This window comes from Grus americana, chromosome 1 (assembly GCF_028858705.1).
Source record: "Grus americana isolate bGruAme1 chromosome 1, bGruAme1.mat, whole genome shotgun sequence".
In the NCBI taxonomy this organism is placed as follows: domain Eukaryota; kingdom Metazoa; phylum Chordata; class Aves; order Gruiformes; family Gruidae; genus Grus; species Grus americana.
This window is the reverse complement of record NC_072852.1, coordinates 86,818,427-86,843,775: the sequence shown is the minus strand read 5'-3', so window position 1 is coordinate 86,843,775 and position 25,349 is coordinate 86,818,427. Positions and strand designations below refer to the sequence as shown.

The 25,349-nt window shown below is 47.0% G+C and overlaps 1 protein-coding gene across 13 annotated transcripts; it reads left to right on the top strand.

The window, feature by feature from the left end:
* Positions 1-1,720: 1,720 nt before the first annotated feature.
* On the top strand, positions 1,721-24,881 carry PEX5 (peroxisomal biogenesis factor 5). 13 transcript variants are annotated; one of them, XM_054833836.1, is made up of 16 exons: positions 1,722-1,851; positions 2,951-3,158; positions 3,659-3,694; positions 3,871-4,003; positions 4,574-4,708; positions 5,830-5,935; positions 7,145-7,235; positions 7,569-7,685; positions 8,069-8,161; positions 8,334-8,453; positions 9,000-9,143; positions 11,244-11,314; positions 11,481-11,696; positions 11,836-12,001; positions 12,200-12,357; positions 12,695-13,811. In XM_054833836.1, exons 2-16 carry the CDS (start codon positions 3,009-3,011, stop codon positions 12,894-12,896), a joined length of 1,938 nt encoding a protein of 645 aa, XP_054689811.1. In that variant the 5' UTR covers positions 1,722-1,851; positions 2,951-3,008; the 3' UTR covers positions 12,897-13,811. The 13 variants fall into 13 exon arrangements, with proteins under 13 accessions (XP_054689834.1, XP_054689811.1, XP_054689800.1 ...); XM_054833825.1 differs by lacking the exon at positions 1,722-1,851 and adding an exon at positions 2,259-2,397; XM_054833816.1 differs by lacking the exons at positions 1,722-1,851; positions 12,695-13,811 and adding exons at positions 2,452-2,583; positions 24,699-24,881.
* Positions 24,882-25,349: the final 468 nt, after the last annotated feature.

Here is a 25,349-nt window from a genome sequence, read left to right as displayed (position 1 = left end):
TGGTGGGCCTGAAGGTGGCCAAGAGCCAGGGAAAAGAAGCTGTCTTCCCAGGAGAAGAGAAAGAGGGGAAGATAAAAGAAGAGAGGGTACATTTTTCTTTAGTGTGTCTTGTTCCTCCAGGCAGCAGCGATGACCCTGGATACATTCCCTATAGGGCCTGTTCTTGCTACTTGAAGAAGGGAGGCTGTGGGGACTTTTTTGCAGATCATTCTTCCAGAGTCCCTGTCCTGAACCAGTAGGCCAGGCTGGTGTCACGGGCATACCCCAAGACACCAATACAAATGTTTATAAATTGAAACTGCTTCATCTTGACTTCTTCACTGCTCAGTCTCTGATGGCTTTTGGATTCTTGCCCATGCCTTATCTCAATGCCTACACTCCCCTTCTCCACGTCTTTGTGCAGTCTATTGTTTTCCCTATAAGCAGTGCTGTCTGTCTGTTCTTCTTGAAAGTAATTCAGGATTCTGCCCAAAAGCCTCCTCCCTCTATCTCTCTCTTCAGGTGCTCTTGCTAACTCTTGATCTGTACACGCTAGGCGTATACAGGATTGGCATTTGGTAATAGTGGGTGAGTCTTGTTTGTTATTCCAGGGGCTTCATTCTGGAAGGGTTGGGTTAGCACACTCATAGTCCCAGCATGACTATAACTTACAGGCAAGCAGGGAGCAATATCAAAAGACAGACATCTGGAAGAGTAGAATGTATTGTGCCAGTGTTACATAGCGTGTGCAGCCTCAGTCTCCGTGTGTAAGAGTGGTTATGTAAATGTCTTTTCAAGTGTCACCATCTTAATGCAGCTGCCTGCCAGATGTAGGGTGCTTCCTCATCAGTGCCTGAATGGATGTCTGAAGTGTGCTTTCAAAGTGAATTTGCCAGTAATCCCCGCTTGCTGGGCTTTGGTTTGTACTGCAGAACAGTCTTGGTGTGCAAACTAGATTCCCTTCAGGTGGCGCTAAGCTAGTAGGTGTGCCGTACATAGGAGCACACCTCGTGCATTTCAACCACTAATTGGTGTGCAGTCCATGGCACCAGGGAAGATATAATCCAAAGAAAGCTCTCCAAACATGTTTGGTGTGGATGTTGGATTTTCAGTCTCATCACTTAATAAAGATTTGTTCCTGTTAAGCCATACTACTTGCTAGCACAGAACTGGCTGTATATGTCATATGCATTTCAAAGCTGTAAGGAGAGCAGCCAAGAAGACTTACTGCCAAAGAATAGCATCTAAACCAGCACCGGACATCAGGTTTTGGGTAGATGAACTGCATCTGGGAAGTCTGGAGAGGACCCTGCAAATGAGCATATTCCTTTTGAAAAGGAGAAGATGGGATTTAATTCTGAAAACAATTTATTTATAGCACCCTAATATCCCAGGAGGCAGTCATCGTGCTAAACCACAACACCCCTCTGTGCTTTTCCCATTCTACACACGAATGAGCTCTGATTTTCCAGGTGGTTTGCTCTTTCTTTGGAATCACACATGTAGAAGGATGAAAACTGTAAAGGAGCTAACATTTCTAAGGCTTACCTGAAGCCATCACACGCTTTTCAGCTAAATGCAGGCACTTTTAACCTGTTACCACCAGCTGCAATATTTTAGTGATCCCAAAGCAAACAGCAGCCCGCCAGGCAGATGAAGGTGTGCTGTTCACAGACGCTACCAGACCCCCCTGTTGCCCACGTGCCCGTGCTCCGCTGCAGGGGGGGCGGGCTGCAGCCACTGTGCAAAACCCGCTTATCGCTGCCTGCGGTTCAACCGAGAGGAGCGGTGAGCGGGACACCAACACCGCGGCAGAACTGCTGCTCTAAGTCTATGCAACGCGTTTATTGACTCTGTGACGTGGTTTTAATGGTACGTTATAGCATTATGCATATTTGTGCAGTAGATGTACATACCCTATACACACCGCTTTGCTCCAGCGGCGGGCAGCCCAGACTGGCAAAGCCCATGCTGACATGCTCGTCCTCTCCGCCGCCGGTGCTGGGCAGCGCGGAACCGGCCCGGGAGCTGCGGGAGAAGGATGGGGTGAGGCCGGCGGCCGTGCAGCGACCGGGGGAACGGTGCCCGGCGGTGACACGGCGAAGCACCAGCACCACCCCCCTGGCTGCGCCTGAAGAGCTGAAGCCGCCCGGGCGCAGCTCCAGCTGCATCCGAATGTCGCCTGCTGCAGGGAGGCCGGGCGGCAGGAGGGACCCGGGCGGCAGGAGGGACCCGGGCGGCAGGAGGGACCCGGGCGGCCGGGGCCGGGGCCGAGCAGGGGCAGGCCTCCGGGCGCTGACAGCCCGCCGGACGCTGGCCCTTTAAGGCGCTCTGGTGCGGCCCTCGCGGGGTGCCTGGCCCTTTAAGGGCTGGCCCCGCCCCCCACCCCGTGAGCCCCGCGAGCCCTGGCAGTCCCAGGTACGGTGGCGGGCGGGGGTAGCCTCGCCGGGCCTTGCCGCCCCCCCCCCCCCCCCCCCGCTCCCGTCCCATGCGCCCGTGTGGGGCGGGGAGCGCTGGGCCGGGGGTGCCGCCGCCTGGGCGGCTGGCGGGAGGGGTGGGCGGGGGCACGAGACTCGTTGGGGAGGCCGCGGCCTTGCTGTCCTGGTGAGCGGGTGTCCTCTCCCTGGCAGCGGGCGGGGGCTGGGCCAGGGCGGAGGGAGCCGGGGCGGTGGGGCTCTTCCTGGTCATGGCAGCTGTGCCCGCCCGGGCTGCGCTCGGCCGCGCTGGGAGCCGGCGGGGGAGCTGGCGCCGTGGTGGCATGCCTCTGAGTCCGGCCCCCGCCCCTGCGGGCTCGGGGCCTCCCTGCTCGGGCAGGCGGAGGGAACAGCCGGCCTCACCCCGCATTCTCCCGGGCCCGCAGGGGCGAGAGGGCTGGTGGGTGGTCGCTGGCTCAGGGCCCGGCGCCGGTCGGCTCTGGCAGCCGGTCGCTCTGCCTGGCGTTCACCCGGTGTCTGTGCCGTCCTGGGGCCAGGTGCAGGCCCGGTGGGGTTTGGCGCCGACCTTCTCTCCCTCCCTCCCTGCCTGGCGCCATGGCCATGAGGGAGCTGGTGGAACCGGAGTGCGGGGGCTCCAACCCCCTCATGAAGCTGGCCGGCCACTTCACCCAGGACAAAGCCTTGCGGCAGGAAGGACTTCAGGGCCCGCTGGCCTGGCCCCCTGGGGCTCCCGGAGCTGCAGCCGTGAGTGTTGCCTTGCTTGCTGAGCTGGGGCTGGGTGTGAGGCCTGCCCGCGTCTGGGTCCGTCTGCATGGGGTAGGGGTGTGCTGGCTGAAGGGGGTGTGGGGTGAGCAGTACCGGGGGGGCTGTTGATGCAGACAGGTGCAGTGTTGCTTTTTTCTGGGGACAGAGGCCATGGGGTCACCTGATTTGTCCTGCAGGGTTATGGGGTGAGGGTCTGTTTGTGGAAGCTGTGTTCATGGGCGCTCAAGAGGATGTTGGTGGCTGTGGTGGGCTGTATGCCTTACTGTCACAGGCCCTAACCCAGAAAGTGGTGGGAGGGAGTTGGACAGTATCACTCAAAGTATTCCTTCTCCTTTAGCTAAGCAGGTAGCTAATGCAATAAAATTCTGACAGCCTAAGCTCAGGGAAGAGGAAGATGTAAACTAACCAGGCCACAGGGTGTGTGTTGAGAGGGGTATGGGGTCAAAGCTGTTGGGGTAATTGCCCACTATTCCCTGTAGGTATCAAAACCACTGGGAGTGGCCACTGAAGATGAGGTAAAAACAGATTGATGCATCTCCTTACAGCTTTTCTCATTAATGCTGTTTGCTGTTTTCCCCTTTACCCGATATTAATCTCTCCTTCTGACAAGCCCATGTCTTTCTCTCATGCTCCATGGCTCTGCCTGTTCATCTTTTATGCTATGTTTGTAATCCCTCTCTGTCTTTGGCAGCTGGTTGGAGAGTTCCTGCAAGAGCAGAATGCCCCTCTACTGTCCCGTGCACCCCAGACCTTTAAGATGGATGACCTGTTGGCCGAGATGCAAGAGATTGAACAATCAAGCTTCCGACAGGCCCCTCAGCGAGGTGAGGGGAGCTAGAAGGTGGAGAGCTGGAAAAGATCTTGGTGTCCTGGTTAAGCTCCTAGCAGGGTGGTTCCCGTCTCTTTAGCACTTGTGAGATTGTATCTGGAGTATTGTTTCTAGATTTGGGCTTCCCAGTACACTGACATACTGGAATGAGTCCAGTGAAGATCAGTAAGGTGTTTAGGGACTGGAATATGTGGTGTAAGGGGAAAGGCTGAGGGATCCGGGTTTGTTCAGCTTAGGGAAGAGGTGTCTAAGGGGCAGAGGGAGTGGGAGGTGGAGTGTCTAGTTGCTGTCTTCAGCAGCTGCGGCCAGGATCTGCGCAGTGATACACAGCCTAAGGACAAGGGTGTTGGACACAATTTGTGGAAGGGGAACTGACTAGATGTAAGGAAACTCTTCTTCCCTTGGAGGGCGGTTCAGTTACTGGAACAGGCGCTTTTATTCTAACAGGTCTTTTTATTCTAACAAAGAGAAGATGAAAGATCAGAGATAGTGAGGGCTAGCCTGGAACACTTAAATGATGCCTTTGAGTCCTCTGATCCTCACTTCTGGTTTTTTCTTCTTGTAGCTCCAGGTGTGGCAGCCCTGGCACTGTCTGAAAACTGGACCCAGGAATTCTTGGCTGCAGCAGATAGTGCTGGTGATGTCTCTTCAGATTACAATGAGGCTGACTGGTCACAGGAGTTCATTGCTGAAGTGACAGGTGAAGGGTCGCTTTTGGAATTACTGTCAAGATGTTGCCCAGTCACATGCCTGTGTGCAGTGAGGAGTTACTGAATGTGAACTTGGAGTAATGCTTTGGGCCCAGCAGTTAGTGTTTACTGTAGCAGCTTTAAAGGGGGTGGGGGGGGGAAGCTGCTTTGTGGTGGCTTAGTCGAATTGCGAACAATGTGGTGTGGAAGCTTTTATTCAGGTGTAAGGGTCTTTTGTTTAGCTTGGGTTACTTGGAGAACTTAGGAGAAGCAGGCTATTCAAACTGCCTTTATAAAAATTAATATGATTCAATGGATGCAAATTCTGGAGATGGTCTGGTACTGCTTCTTGCTTACATATTCTCCAATTCCCTCTCTTAAGGCTAAATTTGCCTTTGGTACAAGGGTAAATACTGTTTAGTGTGCTTTGGCCAAATACTTTTTGTCTGTTTCATGGAGGTAAAGGGATGTTGCACCTTGGAAATGTGCAAAGTGAATGTTTCTGGCCCAAAGGTTGAGCTTTCCATCTCAAGCAAGCCAGTAGTTTATCTGAAAAGCCATCCTGCATTGTGTATAGAGCCGGGGCTGGAATAGGGTCCAGTCACCATCAATGACCTAATCTGGAAGTTATGAGTAAGATTTAAATAGTTGCTATTCTCTTCTCCAGGAGTAGCCACTGTAGAGAGCCAGGTAGTCCCATTCTTTGACCTTCACTCTTTATACTTCTGGGAGTATAAATCAGCATTTACAAAGGTCTTTGAGAAAGTTCTGATGAAAACCTAGTGCTGTGTAGGTTGTGCTGTTGACAGAGACTTGTAATGCATTGCTAATTTTCTTGACCTACATAGTATCCCGCATGGAGCAGACGAATAAGTTGCGAAATTCAGGTAGAAAATCATAAGCATGTTGGCACCACAGTGGCATCTGTATTAATACACAGTGAACCTAAGGCTTGATTTTTAGATCAGAATAAACAGAGTTAGAAGAAACAAGTGTAAACAATTTTTCTTTAAGACATCTTTGCTGTATGTTAGCTAACTGTGTAAAGAGGAGAGAGCAAAATCTGAAATGAATCTGAGTGATGGTCTGCCTTTCTTAATTTTCTCCCCATTCTTCCTGATGTCCTATGCAGATCCGCTGTCTGTGTCTCCTGCCAAGTGGGCAGAAGAATACCTAGAGCAGTCAGAGGAGAAACTGTGGCTTGGGGTATCAGAAGACCAGTCTTTGGCAGATAAATGGTGAGTTTGTTTTCTCAAAGACTAGTTATTGCTGCTAGGCACTTGAATGGGTGAAGTTTGGATAGGTGATAGAAATCAGTTATGGTCTGAATGCTTTTGAGTCATTTAACTTTGATTGATGGTCTCAGGCCTTTGGTTTCAGAGAAAGGAGGAAACAGTGCTTGGAGACTGAAATTTTTGAGATCCCAGCTTTTCTATTTTCTAGTTCCAGAAAGATGCTGTGATCATGTAGGCTAACTTAATCTCATGCCTAATGCAAAACTCCTTAAAGTGATTTCAGGAGTGAGCTCAGGAACTCCTAATCAAGCAGAACTTTTTTCCACAACAGATTCTTTTTTAGATTTAGAGATCTCAAATACTAGACACTACTAGCTGTAAATTTTCATCACTTTATTTCCCTATTTGACAAACCATATCCAGCCTTTCCTCTGCATATTTCTAGATTCAGCCTTTCAGACATTATTTTCATATGTAGCAGATTAAAAAATGGTCTACTACTACAAATCTCTATATAGGTACATGTTAACTACAGTAAAGTTTTTCAATTAAAGCAGCAAGACACAAGAAATTTGGGCTTCTTAGGTTTTTCCCTAAGAGAGATTTTGCATATTTGGATTCTCCTTCCTCCTGGCTTTTGCCTTTTCTGATACATTTCTGCAAATATGGGCATTCCTGAGTTACTGCTGCTGGTTCCAAAGACTTCACTAAGACTGGAGGTAGTGATAACACTTAGAACTGGTCTTACCCTGCTGTAAGACACAACATAGTGTCGCGTGCTTGCTATGAGCCCTCAGTCCTCTGGAGCCGATGCTTTTCTAAGACACTGTTCCTCTTCCACGAGCACGACCTACTTTCTTTGTTTCTAGACATATGACCTTGTTTATGATAGTGCTAAAACTTGCAATGTTTGATAGCATGTGAGCTTGCCAAGGAATCCAGACTGTTCTGCAGAACTGTGCTGTCACTGTAATTGTTTAATTCTGCTACCATTTGTGTCAGTTACTTGCACAGTTAACCTAGTAGTAATTTGTAATTTTTACGGATGGATAAAGGTACCGAATCACTTGGGAGAACCCCAGAATCTTTGAGGGAGGGATTGTATCCCTCAATACTGTTGTTGGGCCCATTGTGTAGACTGTTGTTAGTGAGAGTTCACTGTTACCTGGTATTAGACTCTCTCTTTCCCTTTTACTGCCTCTGTGAACACAGGTATGAGGAATATCAACCTGAGGATGATCTTAAGAAAACTGTTAGTGATTTCCTCTCTAAAGTGGATGATCCAAAACTCAAGAATTCTGAGGTGAGAAACTCCCTGTCTGGGGCTGACAGATAGTGTGAATAAGAGGTGTGGGGAATTGAGAAGGGGGAAGACAGTAAAAGAATAAGGCCTCCTGCTGTGTCCCGTGTTTCCGTTTCTTCCCTGATTCCTGGAAGTTGAACCCTACAATCCACTCTAGACATTATCCACCTCTACCACATGACTGTGGTGAAGTTCTCTCCTCCCTACCTTTTTGGGCCTTTTCTGCTCGCTTTGCAGAGAGAAGTCCTCTTAATGAAGGAGGGGGGCATGGGCAGAGGGCTTGTTGGCAAAGCATCTGCCCAGCTCCACCCTTGTTTCATTTCTCTGCCACAGTTCCTAAAGTTTGTCCGCCAGATCGGAGATGGGAGGGTATCGATCGAAGCTAATCAGGTGACCCACAGAGACCAAGATCAGGCAGAGCAATGGGCAGCTGAGTTTATACAGCAGCAGGTAGGAGCCCCAGCCCTATGTGCTCTGAAGGAGGAAAGCTCTTTGCCACAGTGCACAGTCTGGGAGCGAGGGAGAATGGCAAGTCCAACTCTCTGCAATGCTTTACTAATGAATAGGCTGGGGGAGGTAAGGGAGGGGATGTTGGGCTCTTCTTAGCAGAGTCTAGCCAGAAACTGGGAAGATGTTTGGGCAGTGTGAGTCTTCTCATCTGTAGCACCTGGGAGGAAGGGGATGTCCAAATGCACTCTCTCCACTTTACACAGGCCATTGGTTCTCATTGATAGGGAGGATGGGTCATCACAGGCCCTCCTGCTGTTTTGGGATGTGCCCTGAGGTTGCCAAATTCTAAAAAGAAAGGTGTATTTCTTTTTCCAAACTCCCAGGGGGCATCCGATGCCTGGGTGGATCAATTTGCGCGATCTGGGAACATGTCAACTCTTGATACGGAATTTGAGCAGGCAAAGACTGCTGTAGAGGTAAAGCTGATGGAGGAGGAGGGCTGGGGTACCAACTGAGAGCCTGTGGGTAGGGTTACCTCTCTCCTTTGCATGCTGTGAGGATGGCTAGAAACATTTAAGAGGGTGTTCTCTGGGGTGTCTATAGAGCTCAGTTTAAGGTGACTCTAGTTGCTTTCTGTTTTGCTTTCAGTCAGATGTGGACTTCTGGGACAAACTTCAGGCAGAATGGGAGGAGATGGCCAAGAGAGATGCAGAGGCTCACCCTTGGCTCTCTGATTATGAAGACCTCAGCTCCTCATCATATGACAAGGTAATAGAGAACAGGGTCTCTCAGCCTTGGCACTGCCTTGAGGAGACTGGCAGTATATCTGCCTCGCAGGTGAGCTCGATGGACCCCAAATGCTGCTAGGATTCCTTCTTGCACTGATCTTTTGCTGTCACATGCACCCTCATCCCAGATCAGCTAGGGGTTAAACAAATGCTGTTTTCACTTGTGCTCGTCTGCAAATGCTGCCTAGTTCTTGCCCAACACGAAATAACAGGTAGCGCTGGGATTCTTTGCAATGAGTGCTGGTGCTGTCACGTCCCGCCCCCAGCTGATGGGACCCACACCAGATGTTTAGTCTCTGTGCAACTTACTCCAGGTCAGCTTTGGGGGAATTTTTCAGCACAGACCAGGCAGGAAGAAGAGCCATTGTTCTCTGATCTGCTACAAACTAGCAGAGAGGACGAGTTTCTGGCTGGTCTGCAGTTTGAGTGTTTCTGATGCAGCAAGACTAGACTGTGCTGTACTGTAGAATGCTTATTTCCCTAAGCCTGTCTCCTAGCATTAGCCCCCATCTGTCTTCCTTGCTAGGGTTACCAGTTTGAGGAAGATAATCCCATGAGAGATCACCCGGATGCATTTGAAGAGGGGCGGAAACGCTTGGAGGAAGGTGACCTCCCCAATGCTGTCTTGCTCTTTGAGGCTGCAGTGCAACAGAAGCCAGATCATATGGAGGTGAGTGAGAGCAGAGATAACAGGCCTTGGCCAGATGTCCTGCTGCTTGGATCCTTCCCTTGTGAGATGTCAGGGTGTGTGTAGAAAACTTACTTTAGTGTTAAGAGCTGTGCAGGGTGTATGAAAACATCTCATTTTTCTGTGGCCGTGGGTCTGTAGCTGATGTATGTGAATCCCCAGGACGGCTGTGGGCAAGGAAGTTTGTGATGAAGATCAGTTACAAAAAGTACAAAGACTCTGATCCAGAGCTGTGTAAAATCTTTGGAGCATGTGAGACTCTGCATGGAACCAAGATAAGGAGTTCTCATCTCTTAAGTTGCTTCTGTTGAAGTCTTTATTGGCATTGCAAGCTTGGAGATGCTTATGGCTGATAACCGCTCTCAATATTCTGAGCAGCTTGTTAGACTAGGGGTCCTGGTTAGGCCTTCCATCTAGATGCCAGGAGAAGATGTAACCCAAAAGGGTTGAGAGATGGCTTGGGTGTCTTCATAGTCTTCATCTGAAGCTGTGGGTCAGAGAATGATTTTTATATTGAAGACAAGTTTCCAGCTCCTAATTCAGTGAATACTTATTTCCATAAAGCACTTCAGCTTCTGCAGGATGGATTGAGAAATGGAATAGTCTGTGTGCCTTTGACCAGAGGTAGAGGACATGGATATTCTCAGGAGGAAGAGGAAGAATGCAAAATACACCCGCGTCTGTTTCTGGAGTGCCTGCCTCAAGGATGCTGAATTCTCAGTGTGTCTGATTCAAGCTCTGCTAATTGTATATGATGGGAAATATCCAATTTGTTAATCCTGAGGCTTAGATGACAGTGACCTCTCAGGACAGAAGTTCTTGGCTTCTGGAAATACATGCATCTTACTTTCTAAGGTACTGGGAGTAGGTGAAAAGCAAGCAGAGTTTTGGAGATATAATTTAGCTTTAAAATGATCAGAAGGGGTTGCTGACAGTCCTTTAGAATCAGTGCATTCTGATCATAGGCAGCATGGGCTGCAGGCTGAGTGTAATGGAGAGGTAGTTGAAACCTTAGGGGAGGAAATCTTGGGTCAGTTCTGGCTAGCTGTATTGAAAGCATTCTGAATTCTTCTACTGTGACGGTGCAGAAAGCACAGGAGAAGTCAAGACTTCACAGTGATCAAAGAGACTGGAGTAATTGCTCTGAAGGAAATGTCATGGTTGCTTTGGTCCAGATCATAACTTTACCTTGAATCTCAGCTCTTCTGCCCGCAGAACACTATGCAGTTATCACTGGTCAGCTCTTCTTGAGTTGCAACTGTATGGTGAGACATTAGAGATTTGAGACAGTAGTTTGCATCTTGCTTGTGGTGGCTTGTGCAGTGTGCCTGGGTCTTCACTAATGAAAGTTTCCTTCCTTGAGAGAGCGGATACTGCGTTTTGTGACTTGCATTCAAAAAGCAGGTACTTCGTGCTGACAGTTCAGCCAACTATCTAGCCTATTTTTGAGCAAGGGCTGTGGTCATCAACATAAAGTGAACAAGTACTTTGGATTTAGTGCCTTAATTAAATATTCCCTATGTCAGCAGCCTGGAGATGGAAGTGGTTTTCATGTACTAGTGTCATGATGATTGAAAACTCAGTAAAATAACAGTGCTTCTATTTTCAGGTCTGATGGTCAAGTCCAAGATTTTCACTTGCTAGTGGACCACTGCACAAGTATATACAGTTGCTTACCTTATTAGCACTGCTGCTATGCCATTTTGTTCTTGGGAAATAAAAGATCTGCTTTTCCCTCCTTCCTCTGCAGTTTGACCACAGTTAGAAGTTAAAAGTGGAGATTCTGTGACTTAAAAGTATAAAACTGCCAACAGTTGCTTTATGATAGAGCTCCGGGTAGACATTCATTTCTTTTCACTGTAACAATGCCAGTTTTATTGGCCTTGAGGACTTATGTGCTATAAAGCCTATATGTCTTTCAAGAGAAACTTTTATCTGTGGCTAATGTGTATACTTGCATATATTTGGTCTCACTCTAAAAATGTGTGGGATAATGCAGTGGATGTAATCGCTGTGGCTTATCAGCTGATCTTTTTCTCTGGATGTGAAGAAGTCTGACTTCGTGCATCTTATCTTCTCCAGGCCTGGCAATATCTGGGAACCACCCAAGCAGAGAATGAACAGGAGCTCTTGGCAATCAGTGCCCTCAGACAGTGAGTGTTGCAGAAGAGCTTCTGAGCATGGCTCCTTGTCTAATGCATAGTGCCACAAGGACCATATGGCTAGCATGGTGTGCTCTGTCTCGATTGTGTTACTTCCTGTATCTTGGCATCTCCCAGACTGATTTAATACTGTATTTACTTTTTCTTTGATCTGCAGGTGTTTGGAACTGCAGCCTGGGAACCTAACGGCACTTATGGCTTTAGCGGTCAGCTTCACCAATGAGTCCTTGCAGAAGCAGGCATGCGAGACTCTGCGGGACTGGCTACGCCATAAAGCAGACTATGCCCACCTGCTGGAGAAGGAACCAGAGGACAGTGTCTCAGGGACAAACCTGGGGCCTTCCAAGCGTGTCCTCGGTTCCCTGCTTTCAGAGTGAGTTAGGGTTACAAATTTCAGCCTTCGGCTGAAAAGCTTTTTGGATGGTTGGGACTGGTCAGGCAGGAGCAGAGGGAGCAACCCAAGGCCAGCTCTCTCCACAGTACACCAATATCTTTGTTCTGTGTTTTTCCAGCTCGCTGTTCATAGAGGTGAAAGAGCTGTTCTTAGCAGCTGTGCGCAGCAACCCCTCAACTGTGGATCCTGATGTTCAGTGTGGCCTGGGTGTCCTTTTCAACCTTAGTGGCGAGTATGAGAAGGCTGTGGATTGCTTCAGTGCCGCACTCAGTGTGCGCCCCAATGTAAGAAAGGGCAGACTGTGGATGCTAGAGGTACCTGGAGGCTTATGGGTGAAGGTTTGGGTGGAGGTGCTGTGCCGCTTGTATGAGGTACATTTTTGGAGTGGAGGAAGAAGACAGACACGTGGGGGAGGGAGGGTTGGCTTGGAGCTTAAAAAGATCCAGTTTATCTCAGCCCTTTCTCTCTGCCCCCTCATCCAGGACCATCTTCTATGGAACAAGCTCGGTGCCACCCTGGCCAATGGGAATCGGAGTGAGGAAGCTGTGGCTGCATATCGTCAGGCGCTGGAGCTCCAGCCAGGATACATCCGCTCTCGCTACAACTTGGGCATCAGCTGCATTAACTTAGGCGCCCACCGGTGAGCATAGGTTGCTGTCACCTATGAGCGTGCATGGGTTTGTGGGAGAGAGACTGCAATAGGTTACTCGGGCAGTGCCACGCTGCCTGCAGTCTTCCCTTGGCATAGAAGAGCAGAGTGAGTGTGAGGACTCTGCCCTGAGTACAAAGTGTCAGGCAGATGCAGTTGGAGTAGGGGCCATCTGGACTTCAGTTTCTGTTAAGAAGGAAAAGGGGGATCTCTGATGGTTCTGGAGTAGGGCAGGATCTGGTGAAGAGGGGGAAACTGTTTTGGAAGGGAGTATGTATGAGATGTATCATCTTCTCCCGTAAGCATGTGTATGTTCTCATGTTGACAGCGAGGCTGTGGAGCACTTCTTAGAGGCTTTGCACATGCAGCAGAAGAGCCGAGGTCCACGGGGACAGCAAGGTGCTATGTCTGACAACATCTGGAGCACCCTCCGCATGGCCCTCTCCATGCTGGGACAGAGTGATCTGTATGGGGCAGCTGATGCCCATGATCTCCCCACACTGCTTCAGGCATTTGGCCTCCAGCAGTGACTCTGGGATGAGCTTCCCTGTGAGTGCAGGGCTCGCCCCGCCCAGCAGTGATCTTCCTTAGAGAGAAAATGTTCACTAGGGTTCACACATACTTTTGCTCTGGTAGGGCAGATCACTGGCAACTGTTTTTTCAAGGACCTCCCGCTGAAGTGTGCGACTTCCCCTACCTGTCCGTTGTGGCCTGAGCATCTCTGAGCAGTTCATGTTACCGCCTCCATGACTGACTGACACTCTGCTGTGGTAGGCAGATGATCAAAGAGGGGAAGACAGCGACATCCAGCCCTCTTGCCAGACTGCGTTCACAGTAATGCCCAGCTCGGCTATGAGAGGTTACAATAGCCATTCTGCAGAGACTGCCTGCTGCTGAATGTCTCGAATGCAGGTTGCTCTGGTGGGGTGGGGTTGCCATTTGGTGAAAGGGTGAAAAATTCTGGGTTTTGAGCATGCTTCCCCCATGTATGTGCTTGCATGTGTGTATATGTGGGTTGCTAGGGAAAACTGGGGCAGCCGTCCCCTTTTCTGGGTACTGGTAACTTTGTGGTACAGCCAGATGCTACTTTCTCAGTATCTCTTCATAATTCTTCTGAGAGCAGAGTATTATACTTATGCTAGGGACACAGGTGGAGGCCCTTAGCCTGTCATGGTAAGAGGAGATCCCAGAGTTCAGACTTGGGGGAATGTGATAGGAACAAGTGTCTAAAATGTAACCTCCCCTCCCAGAATTATGGTAGGGAAAGGGTCAAGTCTTAATTTTCACTTGATGGTCTGTCACTGTCTTCTGTGCAGAAGTTCCCCATCTTGTCTGTAACTGAATCTTGTTAATTATAAATATCTGTATATGATTCTATTGGGGAAAATGTTTTTAATTGTAAAGTATTTTGTATAATAAAGGGGGGAGAATTAAAATTGCCAAAACTATGTCTTTGTGCCTCTGTTGGAGCTGCGGTGGGTAGTATAGATCTTTGGGGGTATAAGCCCACTGTTTTTCAAGAGATAGATCTGAGTCTCTCTCAGTTTCTATCTCCCTTTTTGACCCAGGTTTTGTTTTACTGATAGCTCATATGCAAATGAAGCTTAAAGGACCTCATTTTGCTGTAGCCTCAGGCTTCAGTTTTGTGAGCCAGCAGAAGAGCTTCCCTGTGCCAAAAAGCTCTTTTTTTTTCCTTGCTTAGGTTTAGGGGTCAGTGAAGCACTTTTTCCTACCATCTGCAGTGTTACCTCTTTGAGGAACCTGACTGCTGCAGTAGTTGAGATCAGGGGCTTAGGCAGGGAGCACTTACCCTTCCTCTTCCACCAGGCACCTGTTTCTTTAAACCTCTACCTCACAGGCTTGTTTTGCTCTCACTGCTGCAACAATTGGGAGCAGAAAATGTGTGCAGGGAGCATTTCTCACTGTGTTTTCTGAGCTCTAGCTTCCCCTGTCTCCCATCCTGCACTGTGGCACTGAAACCATGTGCACTGTTCTGAAATTGCTGTAATGCATACAAAACACTTTGCTGCTTGTGCCGTCTAAAAGGAAGGAAAACACTGCTTCTGTGTCCTCACAGACGCTGCTCCTGGTCAGAGATGTGCTTTTTGGTTTTTACTAATTTCAATCCTTCTGTCAGATTCTTCTCTGCTCACCTTAAATCATCTCACAGCATCTGTGCTACCTTTGCTGAGGCCAGATCTTCACATAGACAGTAGTCCCTATTTAGTTTCCCAGGGCTGAGTGATGAGTGAGCTGCCTCTGTCCAGACCATGTCTAACCTTGTCCTGTTAAGACTTGTCTTTGGAACCGGAGTGTTGGTGCAGGGAACAGCAGCTGGCTGATCGTATCTGCGTTCTGGTTCCAGTTCACATCTTTTGCCTGCCTTCTGCAACCCTGTCTCTGGCTGCCTCAGAACCAGGCTTGCACTGTGGCTATAAGTATCTAAGATCCTAGTTTACATTTCTAGCTGCATCCACGTCTGCTGTTATCGAGCCCTGTTGTACAGTGGGGGTGGGTAGCAGGTACTGAGCATTTCAGATTCACAAGAAAGGTAAGGCAGTGAGGGGTGTTTGGAGGTCCCTAATGCTCACAGCAGGCCTGACTTGAATGCTAGATCAAGTAGCTGGGGGCCTTATAAATGATCATGCTCTGCATTTTTTGTACTTCTCCCAGTGTACAGAACAGTGGCAGGGCCTGTCACCACTAAAAGCATGTGAAGGATCCCAGCAGACCCTTTTTTGTTCTTAACCAAATCCATGGCATCACAGGACACAAACTAGATCTTTCACAGGGTACTGGGCATGTGGCCAAAGGGGATGGTTCAGTATGTGTTCTTCCACTCATGCTTCTTGCTATGTTTCTGTTGTATTTCTTCCCTCAGTGTTTTATGTATTTGCTGCATAAGGCCCCAAGAAGTCTTAGAATCTCTTCTCTCTTGGTGTTGGCCTGACTCAACACCCAGTTGGGAGGTACCAGCAAATGAAAATTTGTACTTTGAGATCCTTATGCCTCTAGCCAGCGTGCTCCTCATTAGCATCCATGCTTGTTGACAAGGTGGATGTGCTGCCGTTGTATGCTGTACCTCACCACTGCAGTTTCCTCATCTTGAGCTACTGAGCCTCTTTATGATCCTGGGTTTTCTTGAGTTACAAACCCTTGATCTCTTGTCCCAGGCTCCTACCTTTTTTGCCTGTGTGTGCTGAAGTCCTTGCAGTTTGAAAGGGGCTCAGACCAATCTTTCTCTAGAGGTGGTGACCTGAAGTGGGTCTTCATGGAAAGTGTGTAAGGGCAAGAGTATAGCGGGTACTCTGCTGCTTAACAATTGCCTGACCCGGAAGTTGCATCACTATGTTTGTTTAATGGCCTTCGGTGAATTTATTCTCTGCTGGCATCTTGTTGATTTTCAAACCCAGTAATACTTTTGGTCTCTACAATGTCTTGTGGATATCCAGAGTCTTCTGTTTTGTTTTGTTTTAAGCCTGCTACCTCTTCTTTTGTGGTCTCCTGCTTCTGGCACTGTAAGACATAGTAAATAATTGGTCTTGCAGTCACCCTCTTATACTTTCATTAATCTCTCTCCTTTCTTTAGTGTGTCCTTCCTAAACAGGATAGTTCTCCCCAGGGGGAGCTCTTTCCCTACCTCTGTACCCCATGCTTCTGCATCTTTTCTACATTTCCTGTATTGCAAATCATTCATACCCTAGCCTGCCTTGGGGCTCTGACCACAAAACACCATGCATCTTTCTCCTCCTCTGAGTCAGTCCCTGATGCTCAGAAATCTTTTGGCAGGCAAGTCTGCTCCTGAGGAAGGACTGAAAGCATCACAGCAGCTCTCCCACCTGCAGCAGCAAAGCAGCAATAGAGGCAGGTCACTTTGTCAGAGCAGACTCTGGCAGCTTCTCCATATAGTAGTCCCTTGTTCACCTAGCCGTCTCTTTCCTTGCTCCTCCAAAAGGTAAGAAGAGAAACCTTTCACCCGTCACCGTTATGCTTAGTATGGCAAAGCATTCCTGCTATTTTCTGATGCTTTTGGATGCCCAATTTGAGACGTGAAACTTTGTAACTGTCCATGACTGTAGGAAGAGTTGTAGGTACAGAGATGCCCTGAAAATCTAATACCGGATGGGCAGGTTTTTTGAAACTTTTCAATTTCTCCGTTGTGTGTCTTAAGCAGAAGTGACACCTAGTGTCGAGTCAAGGCAGGTCCGTGTCTGACACACTTGAGCAGGCCATTAAAGGGTTTAGGAGCACAACCTGCTAATAAAACATCAGAGCAACAAAATGCTGGACATGTGGCTTTTGTGAGTTGGAGAGGCTTTCCCAGCCAAATGTGGTGCTGTGAAGCTAGGACCTTTTGAGGGTCTGTGATGCTCTTTTTTTTTTCTTTTTTCTTGGTACTAAGCATCTAATTGGTCTAGGCATTTGTGTTTGCAGAGTCCAGCTTAGCAACCATGCTATAGAAACCCATTTGCACATTTATTAAACACAGGGACAGAAAGCAACCCAGTTTGGTTTCTGACAAATTGAACTAAATTATTCACAGACAGTCTGTTGCCTTTTCCTTTATCTGGGAAGGGGAGACTTTGGGAAGGAAATAATAGTTAGAAAAGCCCTTCCCTTTCCTTTCTGGCTTCTGTGTCTTGTCAAGTCGGACTTACAAGGGTTTTGTCAGTCTGCATTTGCTATGCCTTCCCAGCCCATCTTTTATGGAGCTCACTCCCAGTGCCATGCGTGGATATGCAGTACTCATCCAAAAGGGTGCTATTGTCTCTCTTTTAGTCAGTGCTAAAAAAGTAGTGTTGTTCAGGCCACTTAGCTCTGGCAATTGGGGAGTGCAGCAAACACAGTGGCAAACAAAGAGAGAAGAGAAAAAAAAAGGGGGGGGGATTTTGTGTGAGATATGCTAGGCAAAAAAGGAGGCATCTTTTTTCCCCTCAAGGGTTTGCCAGTGAATGTATTTATTGGTGGGTGGACTGTTCACAGCTTGGGGTTCTGTGGTCCAGTTGCATGTTCCTATGTTGCATTTTTTGGGGTTGTTTTGTTTGAGAAACAGAAGTCTTAGAGGCAAAAGTGAGAAAAAGGCTCCCTCTTTGCAATGAAGAATTACTTGACTAGCCCTAACAACTGCCAAGAGAGTAAAAACCAAAAAACCACACACCCTCCAACCACAAAAACCACTCTGAAACAAAGAAACCAGTGTCCTGCTGCCTTGAGTCCACAATTACCAGCCAAAATAGCAATCAGGAACTGGGGAGATGCAGTTCATGTGTGGGGTTTTTTTTTTTTAAACCCCATTATTTTAAAGTACAGAATACAAAGAGATTAGTATTATTGAGATACAAACTAAGGTATCCACTGTGGTGGTGAAGGGTGGGAACACAAGAGAATGTGGAGGAGGAAGGAGTTGTTAATTTAATTTTTCTATTGTTTTTCTTTTTCTAATGATGTGAAGTGGGTGCATATGTGACATCCACAGATCAAAGTGAAGTTGTTTTACCACCCTACAATTTAGTGGAAACTAGACTCCGGCAGTGCAATGATGATGAAGTCAACCACAGAGGAAATAAAAGTAAATAAATACATAAGAGTCTTAATGGATTTGGAAATGATTCTACAGGAGAACAAAAAAATAAGCTCACTATTAAGACTCATCAAAAACAAACAAAAAACCCCAAAAGTGGTTTTATGAAAGAGGCAAAAATCTTTCAGTAATTTTTTGCTCCAAATCAGAATAAGTCTTCATTTCTTCAAGTGTTTTTTTTGCACATTTTTCAAAGACTCTGCATGTTCATCATTCATCTTGCTCGTTCTGCTTTTTGTTTGCTGAGGGCAATAGAGGAAAATTGGTTTGCTCATATCATCTTTCAGTTTTCTTTTTCTTTTCACTTCCTTTTCCAGATTTTGAGATACTGCTATTTCTGTAGGAGGGTGGTGGAGGGAAGTTTTGGAAAAATAATCTCCTGTAAGGAAAAAACCAAAACACCCAAGAAAAAAACCCCCAAGCTAAAAATATTTCCAATCTCAATCTCCTAACCTGACCCTCTGGTATTCTGCTTTGTTCAGTGTCTTACTTCCTTGAGCATACAGTACCATGTAGATGAGATGAGCAACACTGAAATCTATTTAGTTTTCAATCCCAATAACGCTCTTGAAAGATGGTCATTAGAACTAGGAGCACATTGGGCAGCCTTGGCTGCAGCGACCATGAAATGGTGGAATTCAGGATCCTCAGGGCAGCGAGGAGGGCGCGCAGCAAGCTCACTACCCTGGACTTCAAGAGAGCAGACTTTGGCCTCTTCAGGGACCTGCTTGGTAGAATACCATGGGACAAAGCCCTGGAAGGAAGAGGGGCCCAAGACAGCTGGCTAATATTCAAGGGTCACTTTCTCCAAGCTCAGGAGTGATGCATCCCAACAAAGAGGAAGTCAAGCAAAACCACCCAGAGACCCGCATGGATGAACAAGGAGCTCCTGGGCAAAGTCAAACGTAAAAAGGAAGCCTACAGAGGGTGGAGGCAAGGGCAGGTAGCCTGGGAAGTATACAGAGAAACTGTCTGAGCAGCCAGGGATCAGGTTAGGAAAGCCAAAGCCCTGATAGAAATTAGTCTGGCCAGGGATGTCAAGGACAAGAAGAAAAGCTTCTATAGGTATGTTATTGAGAAAAGAAGGACAAGGGAAAATGTGGGTCCCCTCCGGAATGAAATAGGTGACCTAGTTACCCAGGATATGGAGAAGGCTGAGGTACTCAATGACTTTGCCTCAGTCTTCACTAGCAAATGCTTGAGCCACACTGCCCAGGTTGCAGAAGGCAGGGACTGGGAGAATGCAGAACCGCCCACTGTAGGAGAAGATCAGGTTCGAGAATATCTAAGGAACCTGAAGGTGCACAAGTCCATGGGACCTGATGAGTTGTATCTGTGGGTCGAGGGAACTGGCGGATGAAGTGCCCAGGCCACTCACCATCATATTTGAGAAGTCCTGGCAGTCTGGTGAAGTTCCCACCGACTGGAAGAGGGGGAACAGAACCCCCATTTTTAAGAAGGGTAGAAAGGAAGACCCAGGGAACTACAGGCTGGTCAGTCTCACCTCTGTGCCTGGCAAGATTATGGAGCAGACCCTCCTGGAGACTATGCTCAGGCACATGGAAGATAAGGAGGTGATTGGTGACAGCCAACACGGCTTCACTAGGGGCAAATCGTGCCTGACAAACTTGGTGGCCTTCTATCATGGGGTTACAGCGTTGGTGGATAAGGGAAGGGCAACTGACATCATCTACCTGGACTTGTGCAAGGCATTTGACACTGTTCTGCACGACATCCTTGTCTCTAAATTGGAGAGACATGGATTTGATGGATGGACCACTCAGTGGATAAGGAATTGGCTGGATGGTCGTGCTCAAAGAGTTGTGGTCAACGGCTCAATGTCCAAGTGGAGAACGGTGACGAGTGGCTTTCCTCAGGGGTCGGTACTGGGACTGGCACTGTTCAACATCTTTGTTGGCGACATGGACAATGGGATCGAGTGCACCCTCAGCAAGTTTGCCGACGACACCAAGCTGTGTGGTGTGGTCGACACGCTGGAGGGAAGGGATGCCATCCAGAGGGACCTCGACAGGCTGGAGAGATGGGCCTGTGCAAACTGCATGAAGTTCAACAAGGCCAAGTGCAAGGTCCTGCACGTGGGTCAGGGCAATCCCAAGCACGACTATAGGCTGGGTGAGGAATGGATTGAAAGAAGCCCCGAGGAGAAGGACATGGGGGTATTGATTGATGAGAAGCTCAACATGAGCCGGCAGTGTGCACCTGCAGCTCAGAAAGCCAACCATGTCCTGGGCTGCATCAAAAGCAGTGTGACCAGCAGGTCGAGGGAGGTGATCCTGCCCCTCTACTCCGCTCTTGTGAGACCCCACCTGGAGTACCGCGTCCAGCTCTGGGGGCCCCAGTACAGGAGAGACATCGAGCTGTTGGAGAGAGTCCAGAGGAGGGCCAGGAGGCTGTTCGGAGGGCTGGAGCACCTCTCCTGTGAGGACAGGCTGAGAGAGTTGGGGTTGTTCAGCCTGGAGAAAAGGCAGCTCCGGGGAGATCTGATTGCGGCTTATCAGTACCTGAAGGGGGCCTACAGGAAAGATGTTGAGGGACTGTTTATCAGGGAGTGTAGTGATAGGAGAAGGGGTAATGGGTTTAAGCTGAAAGAGGGTCGATTTAGATTAGATGTTAGGAAGAAATTCTTTACTGTTAGAGTGGTGAGGCACTGGAACAGGTTGCCCAGAGAGGTTGTGGAGGCCCCATCCCTGGAAGTGTTTAAGACCAGGTTGGATGAGGCTTTGGGCAACGTGGTCTAGTGGAAGGTGTCCCTGCCCGCAGCAGGGGGGTTGGAACTAGATGATCTTTGAGGTCCCTTCCAACCCAAACCATTCTATGATTCTATGATTCTGTGATTTCTTTCTATGAGCTTGGGAGTGTTTATACAGAGAACCTTTGCCAAGCTTTTGCATCAACACATCCCATCGCATATCGCCTTTTGATATTCCTCAGTGCCATGAAAAGCCCCACTGCCAGCTTTGGTGCTCTGCAGAGAGGAGGTGGGGGACTTCGGAGTTCGCTGTTGCCTGTATCACTCTGTAATGCAATTGAAACACACTCAGACTCTTTCTTTGTGTTGCCTTCATGGCTCATATGTTTGTCCAAAGGGCTTTTCTGAGTCTGCAGGTGCTGAGAAAGGTGGGAATGTTTAGTTTGTGCTGAATTATGTCATATTATATATATATATATTTATTTTTTTCCAGAAACACAATTAAATAATTTCATGAGTAAAATATACTAGCAAGCCAAAAAAGAACGTTGTTCAATGGCAGCATAAATCCATCCCATTCTAGGCTGATTTAGTCCCTCTTCTAACCATTCCTCACTTTGTTGTGCTCTTTCTCCCTTCCCTTACCATATTGTGGACACCATCGTTCAGGAACGGAATGGGGCCTTCCCCTTTCCAGAAGCACTGAACTGTAGGGTGAGCTCTCTGCAACACTCAAACCCATGCTGTAAAGGTGTGATTTGGCAGTACAGCAAAGCTGATGTTGCATCTAGCTGCTGCTAGAAAGTGAGGTCCTGCTTCTCTCTTCCAAACCCTAGAATGCAAATTTCAATTGCTCTGCTCCCAGCCTTTGCAGAGCAGCAAAAGAATGAACTGTGTGGAAAAAGAACCCATGTATTTTTGTGCTATCTCAGTTTTGTGATCTGGCAAACCGTGGGGTCAGGCAAACACCAGTGAAAGAAACGCAGCAGGAGGATTTGGCTGGAGCTAGTCTACAGGCTGCCTGTTTTGGCAGGGGTGAATTCTCTCACTTCCCAGCTCCCCATCTTTCCAGCAGCATCCTACCTGACAGAGCAGGGGTCCCTGAAGCATACTACGGCAGGGCATGTTATACAGTGGCCTTGGATGAAGCCGTGCAGGTCAAATGTTGCCTTTTGAGGTCATTATGTTTAATGACAGCCTAGAGCAGCCAACAGATACATCTGCTCTGTAGCTGTGAGCACAAGTACGTATTTTCTTTCTTGGGAGTTCTGTTGTATGAAAAACTGGCTCATAGCCCCTGCCTCCTTGGTTGCTCTCAGAGAATTGCACACAGCGCCTGGCTAGCCTGCCCATATCCAAGATAAGTTTGAGATCTACCACTCCTGAGCTTGTGAGTGTTTGATTCACTCGCTCCAATAACCACTAAATTCCCTCTGAGTCCTTGTTGTGAGCTTTCTCACATCTGCTGGTAAGAGAGGGACCAATTTCCTCTGAGGGTGGTTCAGCACCCGGAGAAGCTGGGCAATTTCCAGCCTTGGAGATGTTCAGAAGTCACCTGGGCAAGGTGCTGAGCAGCCCCATGTAGGTTTAGATTCAGCCCAGCTATGAAGAGGGGTGTTGGGCTCAAGAGCTGCAAAGGTCCCTTCCCACCTAAATCTTTCTGTGAAGCTAAACAGTTGCTTGTTTGCTTTCACTGGCAGTGCAGCTTGTTAATTTTTTTATACAGTTGTTATAATTCATCTGACTGTTGATTTAAAAATTCGGAGATGGCTAAGGCAAAATAAGCCTTTAAAGGAAGTATTTTCTTTTTATGGGTGTGGGTATTTGCAGGATCTGGATTGCTCTTGAACTAACCAAGATCCCATTGTTTCCTTCCACTGTGGTACAGCTTGCCAGCATGCTAGCCAATTAATATGTCTGAAAATATATTACAGAGTAAACCTGCAATATGAAAATAAGAAAAAAATATTGCCACTGCAGCTCTGCCAGGGCCTCCTTGCCTTGCTTTACCAGCTCTGCATCCCTGTCGCTGCTCAAATGGCTACATAGGTGAGAAGGAGGAAAGGAAATTTAAAAAAAAAGCTACTTAAATGCCACCTCTGTCACCTGGATAGCTCACATAGAAACCCTTTGTAAAGCTAACAGTGTGTATTAGATGCGCTTCCCAGGTAAGCAAACATGTAAACTGCAGGAAGCAAAAAATTTGTACAGCCTAGGCATCACAAAATACTTTGATGTGTTTTTATTACTGTGATTCAGCTGGCTTCTCAGTAATAAAGACAAGAATCAAAGCTCTAAGGTTTATCAAGAGGCTCGCTCTTCAATGCACTTTCAACCCAGAGCAATAAGATGGCTGTTTCTAGGAAGAACAAAACTGAAATAGTTAACTGTTTTTGATCCCTGAGGCCACTTCTCATTTCTGTCAAATGAGGTGTTTCACAAGACTTCTGTGCTAGCTACAAATACAGGCAAGTGGGCCGCCTCTTGCAAACAGCAGCACCGGACTGGAGGAAGTACTGTCAGCTTTCCCCATCCGAGACGCCAACATCAAGGTGAGATGCACGCTTTCTAGATGAAAACTTCCAATAGCTTCTTGGGCAGCTACTGTGAAATGAAGTTGCAGAGAAAAGAGGTTGAGGTGTTAGGATGAAAGCTGCAACGTGTATGTGAGGATCTGGTGGTGTCTGTATTTGCAGAAACTTTATGCGTCTTTCAGGTAATGAGAAGACAGCTGCAGGATAAACATACCTTACAAAGGGAGAGAGTGGAGAGAGCCACTGCTGCAAAATTCCATGGGGTGAAAGTGAGAATATTTTACAAATTAATTTTGGGCATAGTATCCTTATATTATGTCAGCAAAATTAACTGTTTTATTCTTATTATTACTTTTTCTACAGGTAGAAGGTCATTATACTAGTGCTCAAACAAACAATAAATTAGAGTTTGGGTTGCCACAGCCTCCATAAATTCAATTATAACTGTGAAAAAATGCTTAAATGTATTTAATCACATAGTGAGATTCTTTTCTAAAAAGCGAGATTTAAGTGAGGTTTGTTTAAAAATGTTGATTATATTGCTCAGGTCTTGCAATTTTAGTCTGACTTTTAATCTTGCTTGGGCAGATATGATCTTCTCCCACCCCTTCCCAGAATCAGAGCAACTGTTTCTTTCCCTCAGAAGTATTTGCCATGAAATCTAAAACTTTGCTTTGATGAGTGTTAAGTGATTTAGAAAGGGAGCTGCTATCTTAATTGGCTGCTCATTTCTGCTGCTGTTCCTGCAGCTGTTACTAATAAATATGGTGATTCTTTATCTGATTCCAGATGACTTTGTGTGGAATTAGATATGAGTATTTGCTACAAAAAGACATTTACAACTCGAAATTTAGTCCAACTCAAAGAGCTGATGCTTTGAACTTGATTGCTTTTCAGCTTACGTCAAGAAGAGGAATCTCTTGATTTCAATAGCATTTCATATAAAAAGAGAAATAAGGTATTTCAGTGAGTCTAAAAGCTCAGTTCTGGCCTTAACAAAATAGATTTTTTTCCTGTTTACAGTACAAAATGCACTTTCATTTAGAAATTAATTGAATTAATTGAATTAATTGAATGTCTCACTACTTCTTTACTTGTAATATTATGTGGATCACAAAATCTAGTCCAAACAATGAATGCCAATTTCTAAAATAATCCTCACATGCAGTGTCAATTATCAACTGAAAGATTTATCACCAGTTATATATTTCATTATTATCTAGGATATACCAATAACATGTTAAACTAAATGCTCAGATGTCCCTCACATAAACCAAAACACACAACTTAATAAAACTGGATAGTTTTGATGTACATATCTCATTTTACTTTTTTCTTCCAAATTCAAATTTCCTCATTCTTTTACAGCTGCTGCTATATTTATCCTCTGCTAAAAATGTTTTACTTGTCCTTTTTTTCTTTTTTTACCACCCTCTCCAGCATTTTGTGTCCAGTGTGAAAAGGCTTCTTACAGGCATTGCTTATTTTCTGTTTTCCTTTTCTGCAGGCTGTCATCCAGCTCCTGCAGCCAGAAATCCAAACTATAGAAGTCCTACTGAGATGGGAAAAATCATCATCTACGAGCATGCCAACTTCCAGGGTTACTCCAAAGAATTCACCAGCGACATTGACGATCTAAAACATGTAGATTGGAATGATTGTGTCTCCTCAGTGAAAGTAATTGGCCAGCCTTGGGTGGCTTATGAGCATGTCAACTATACAGGCAAGTTACTGGTATTTGAGGAGGGAGAACATAGCTTTGTTGGTACAGAGATGAACGATAAGATCAGTTCTCTGAAGCTGATCACTGAAAATCTGCACAATCCCCAGATCACTCTCTATGAACATGCCCAATATCAAGGGAAGACCAGGGTGATAACAGAAGCAACCAATCTGAGTAGGGGATATGACAATGACATCATATCTTCTCACAAAGTCCAGAGAGGTGCCTGGCTGTTGTGTGAACACAGCGATGGAGGTGGTTTTTGTTACATTGCACGAGAACACGAACACCTTCCGAATTACAACACAATCAATTTCAATGACAAGCTTTCATTTCTGCGTCCCCTTCGCCCTGGCAACAGCTGTTAGACTGCACATCTTGCAACACTGAGGGAAGATGCAGCCCCAGCAAGAAATTTGAGACCTAGATCTCTGT

Excerpts from the sequence above, each read along its gene's own strand:
- PEX5 (XM_054833784.1), top strand. The coding sequence starts at position 2,468 with ATGCGCCCGTGTGGGGCGGGGAGCGCTGGGCCGGGGGTGCCGCCGCCT. Across the intron at positions 2,584-2,950 it reads GCCGCGGCCTTGCTGTCCTG|GTGCAGGCCCGGTGGGGTTT; the intron begins GTGAGCGGGTGT and ends TCCTGGGGCCAG. Across the intron at positions 12,002-12,199 it reads CACTCAGTGTGCGCCCCAAT|GACCATCTTCTATGGAACAA; the intron begins GTAAGAAAGGGC and ends CCCCTCATCCAG.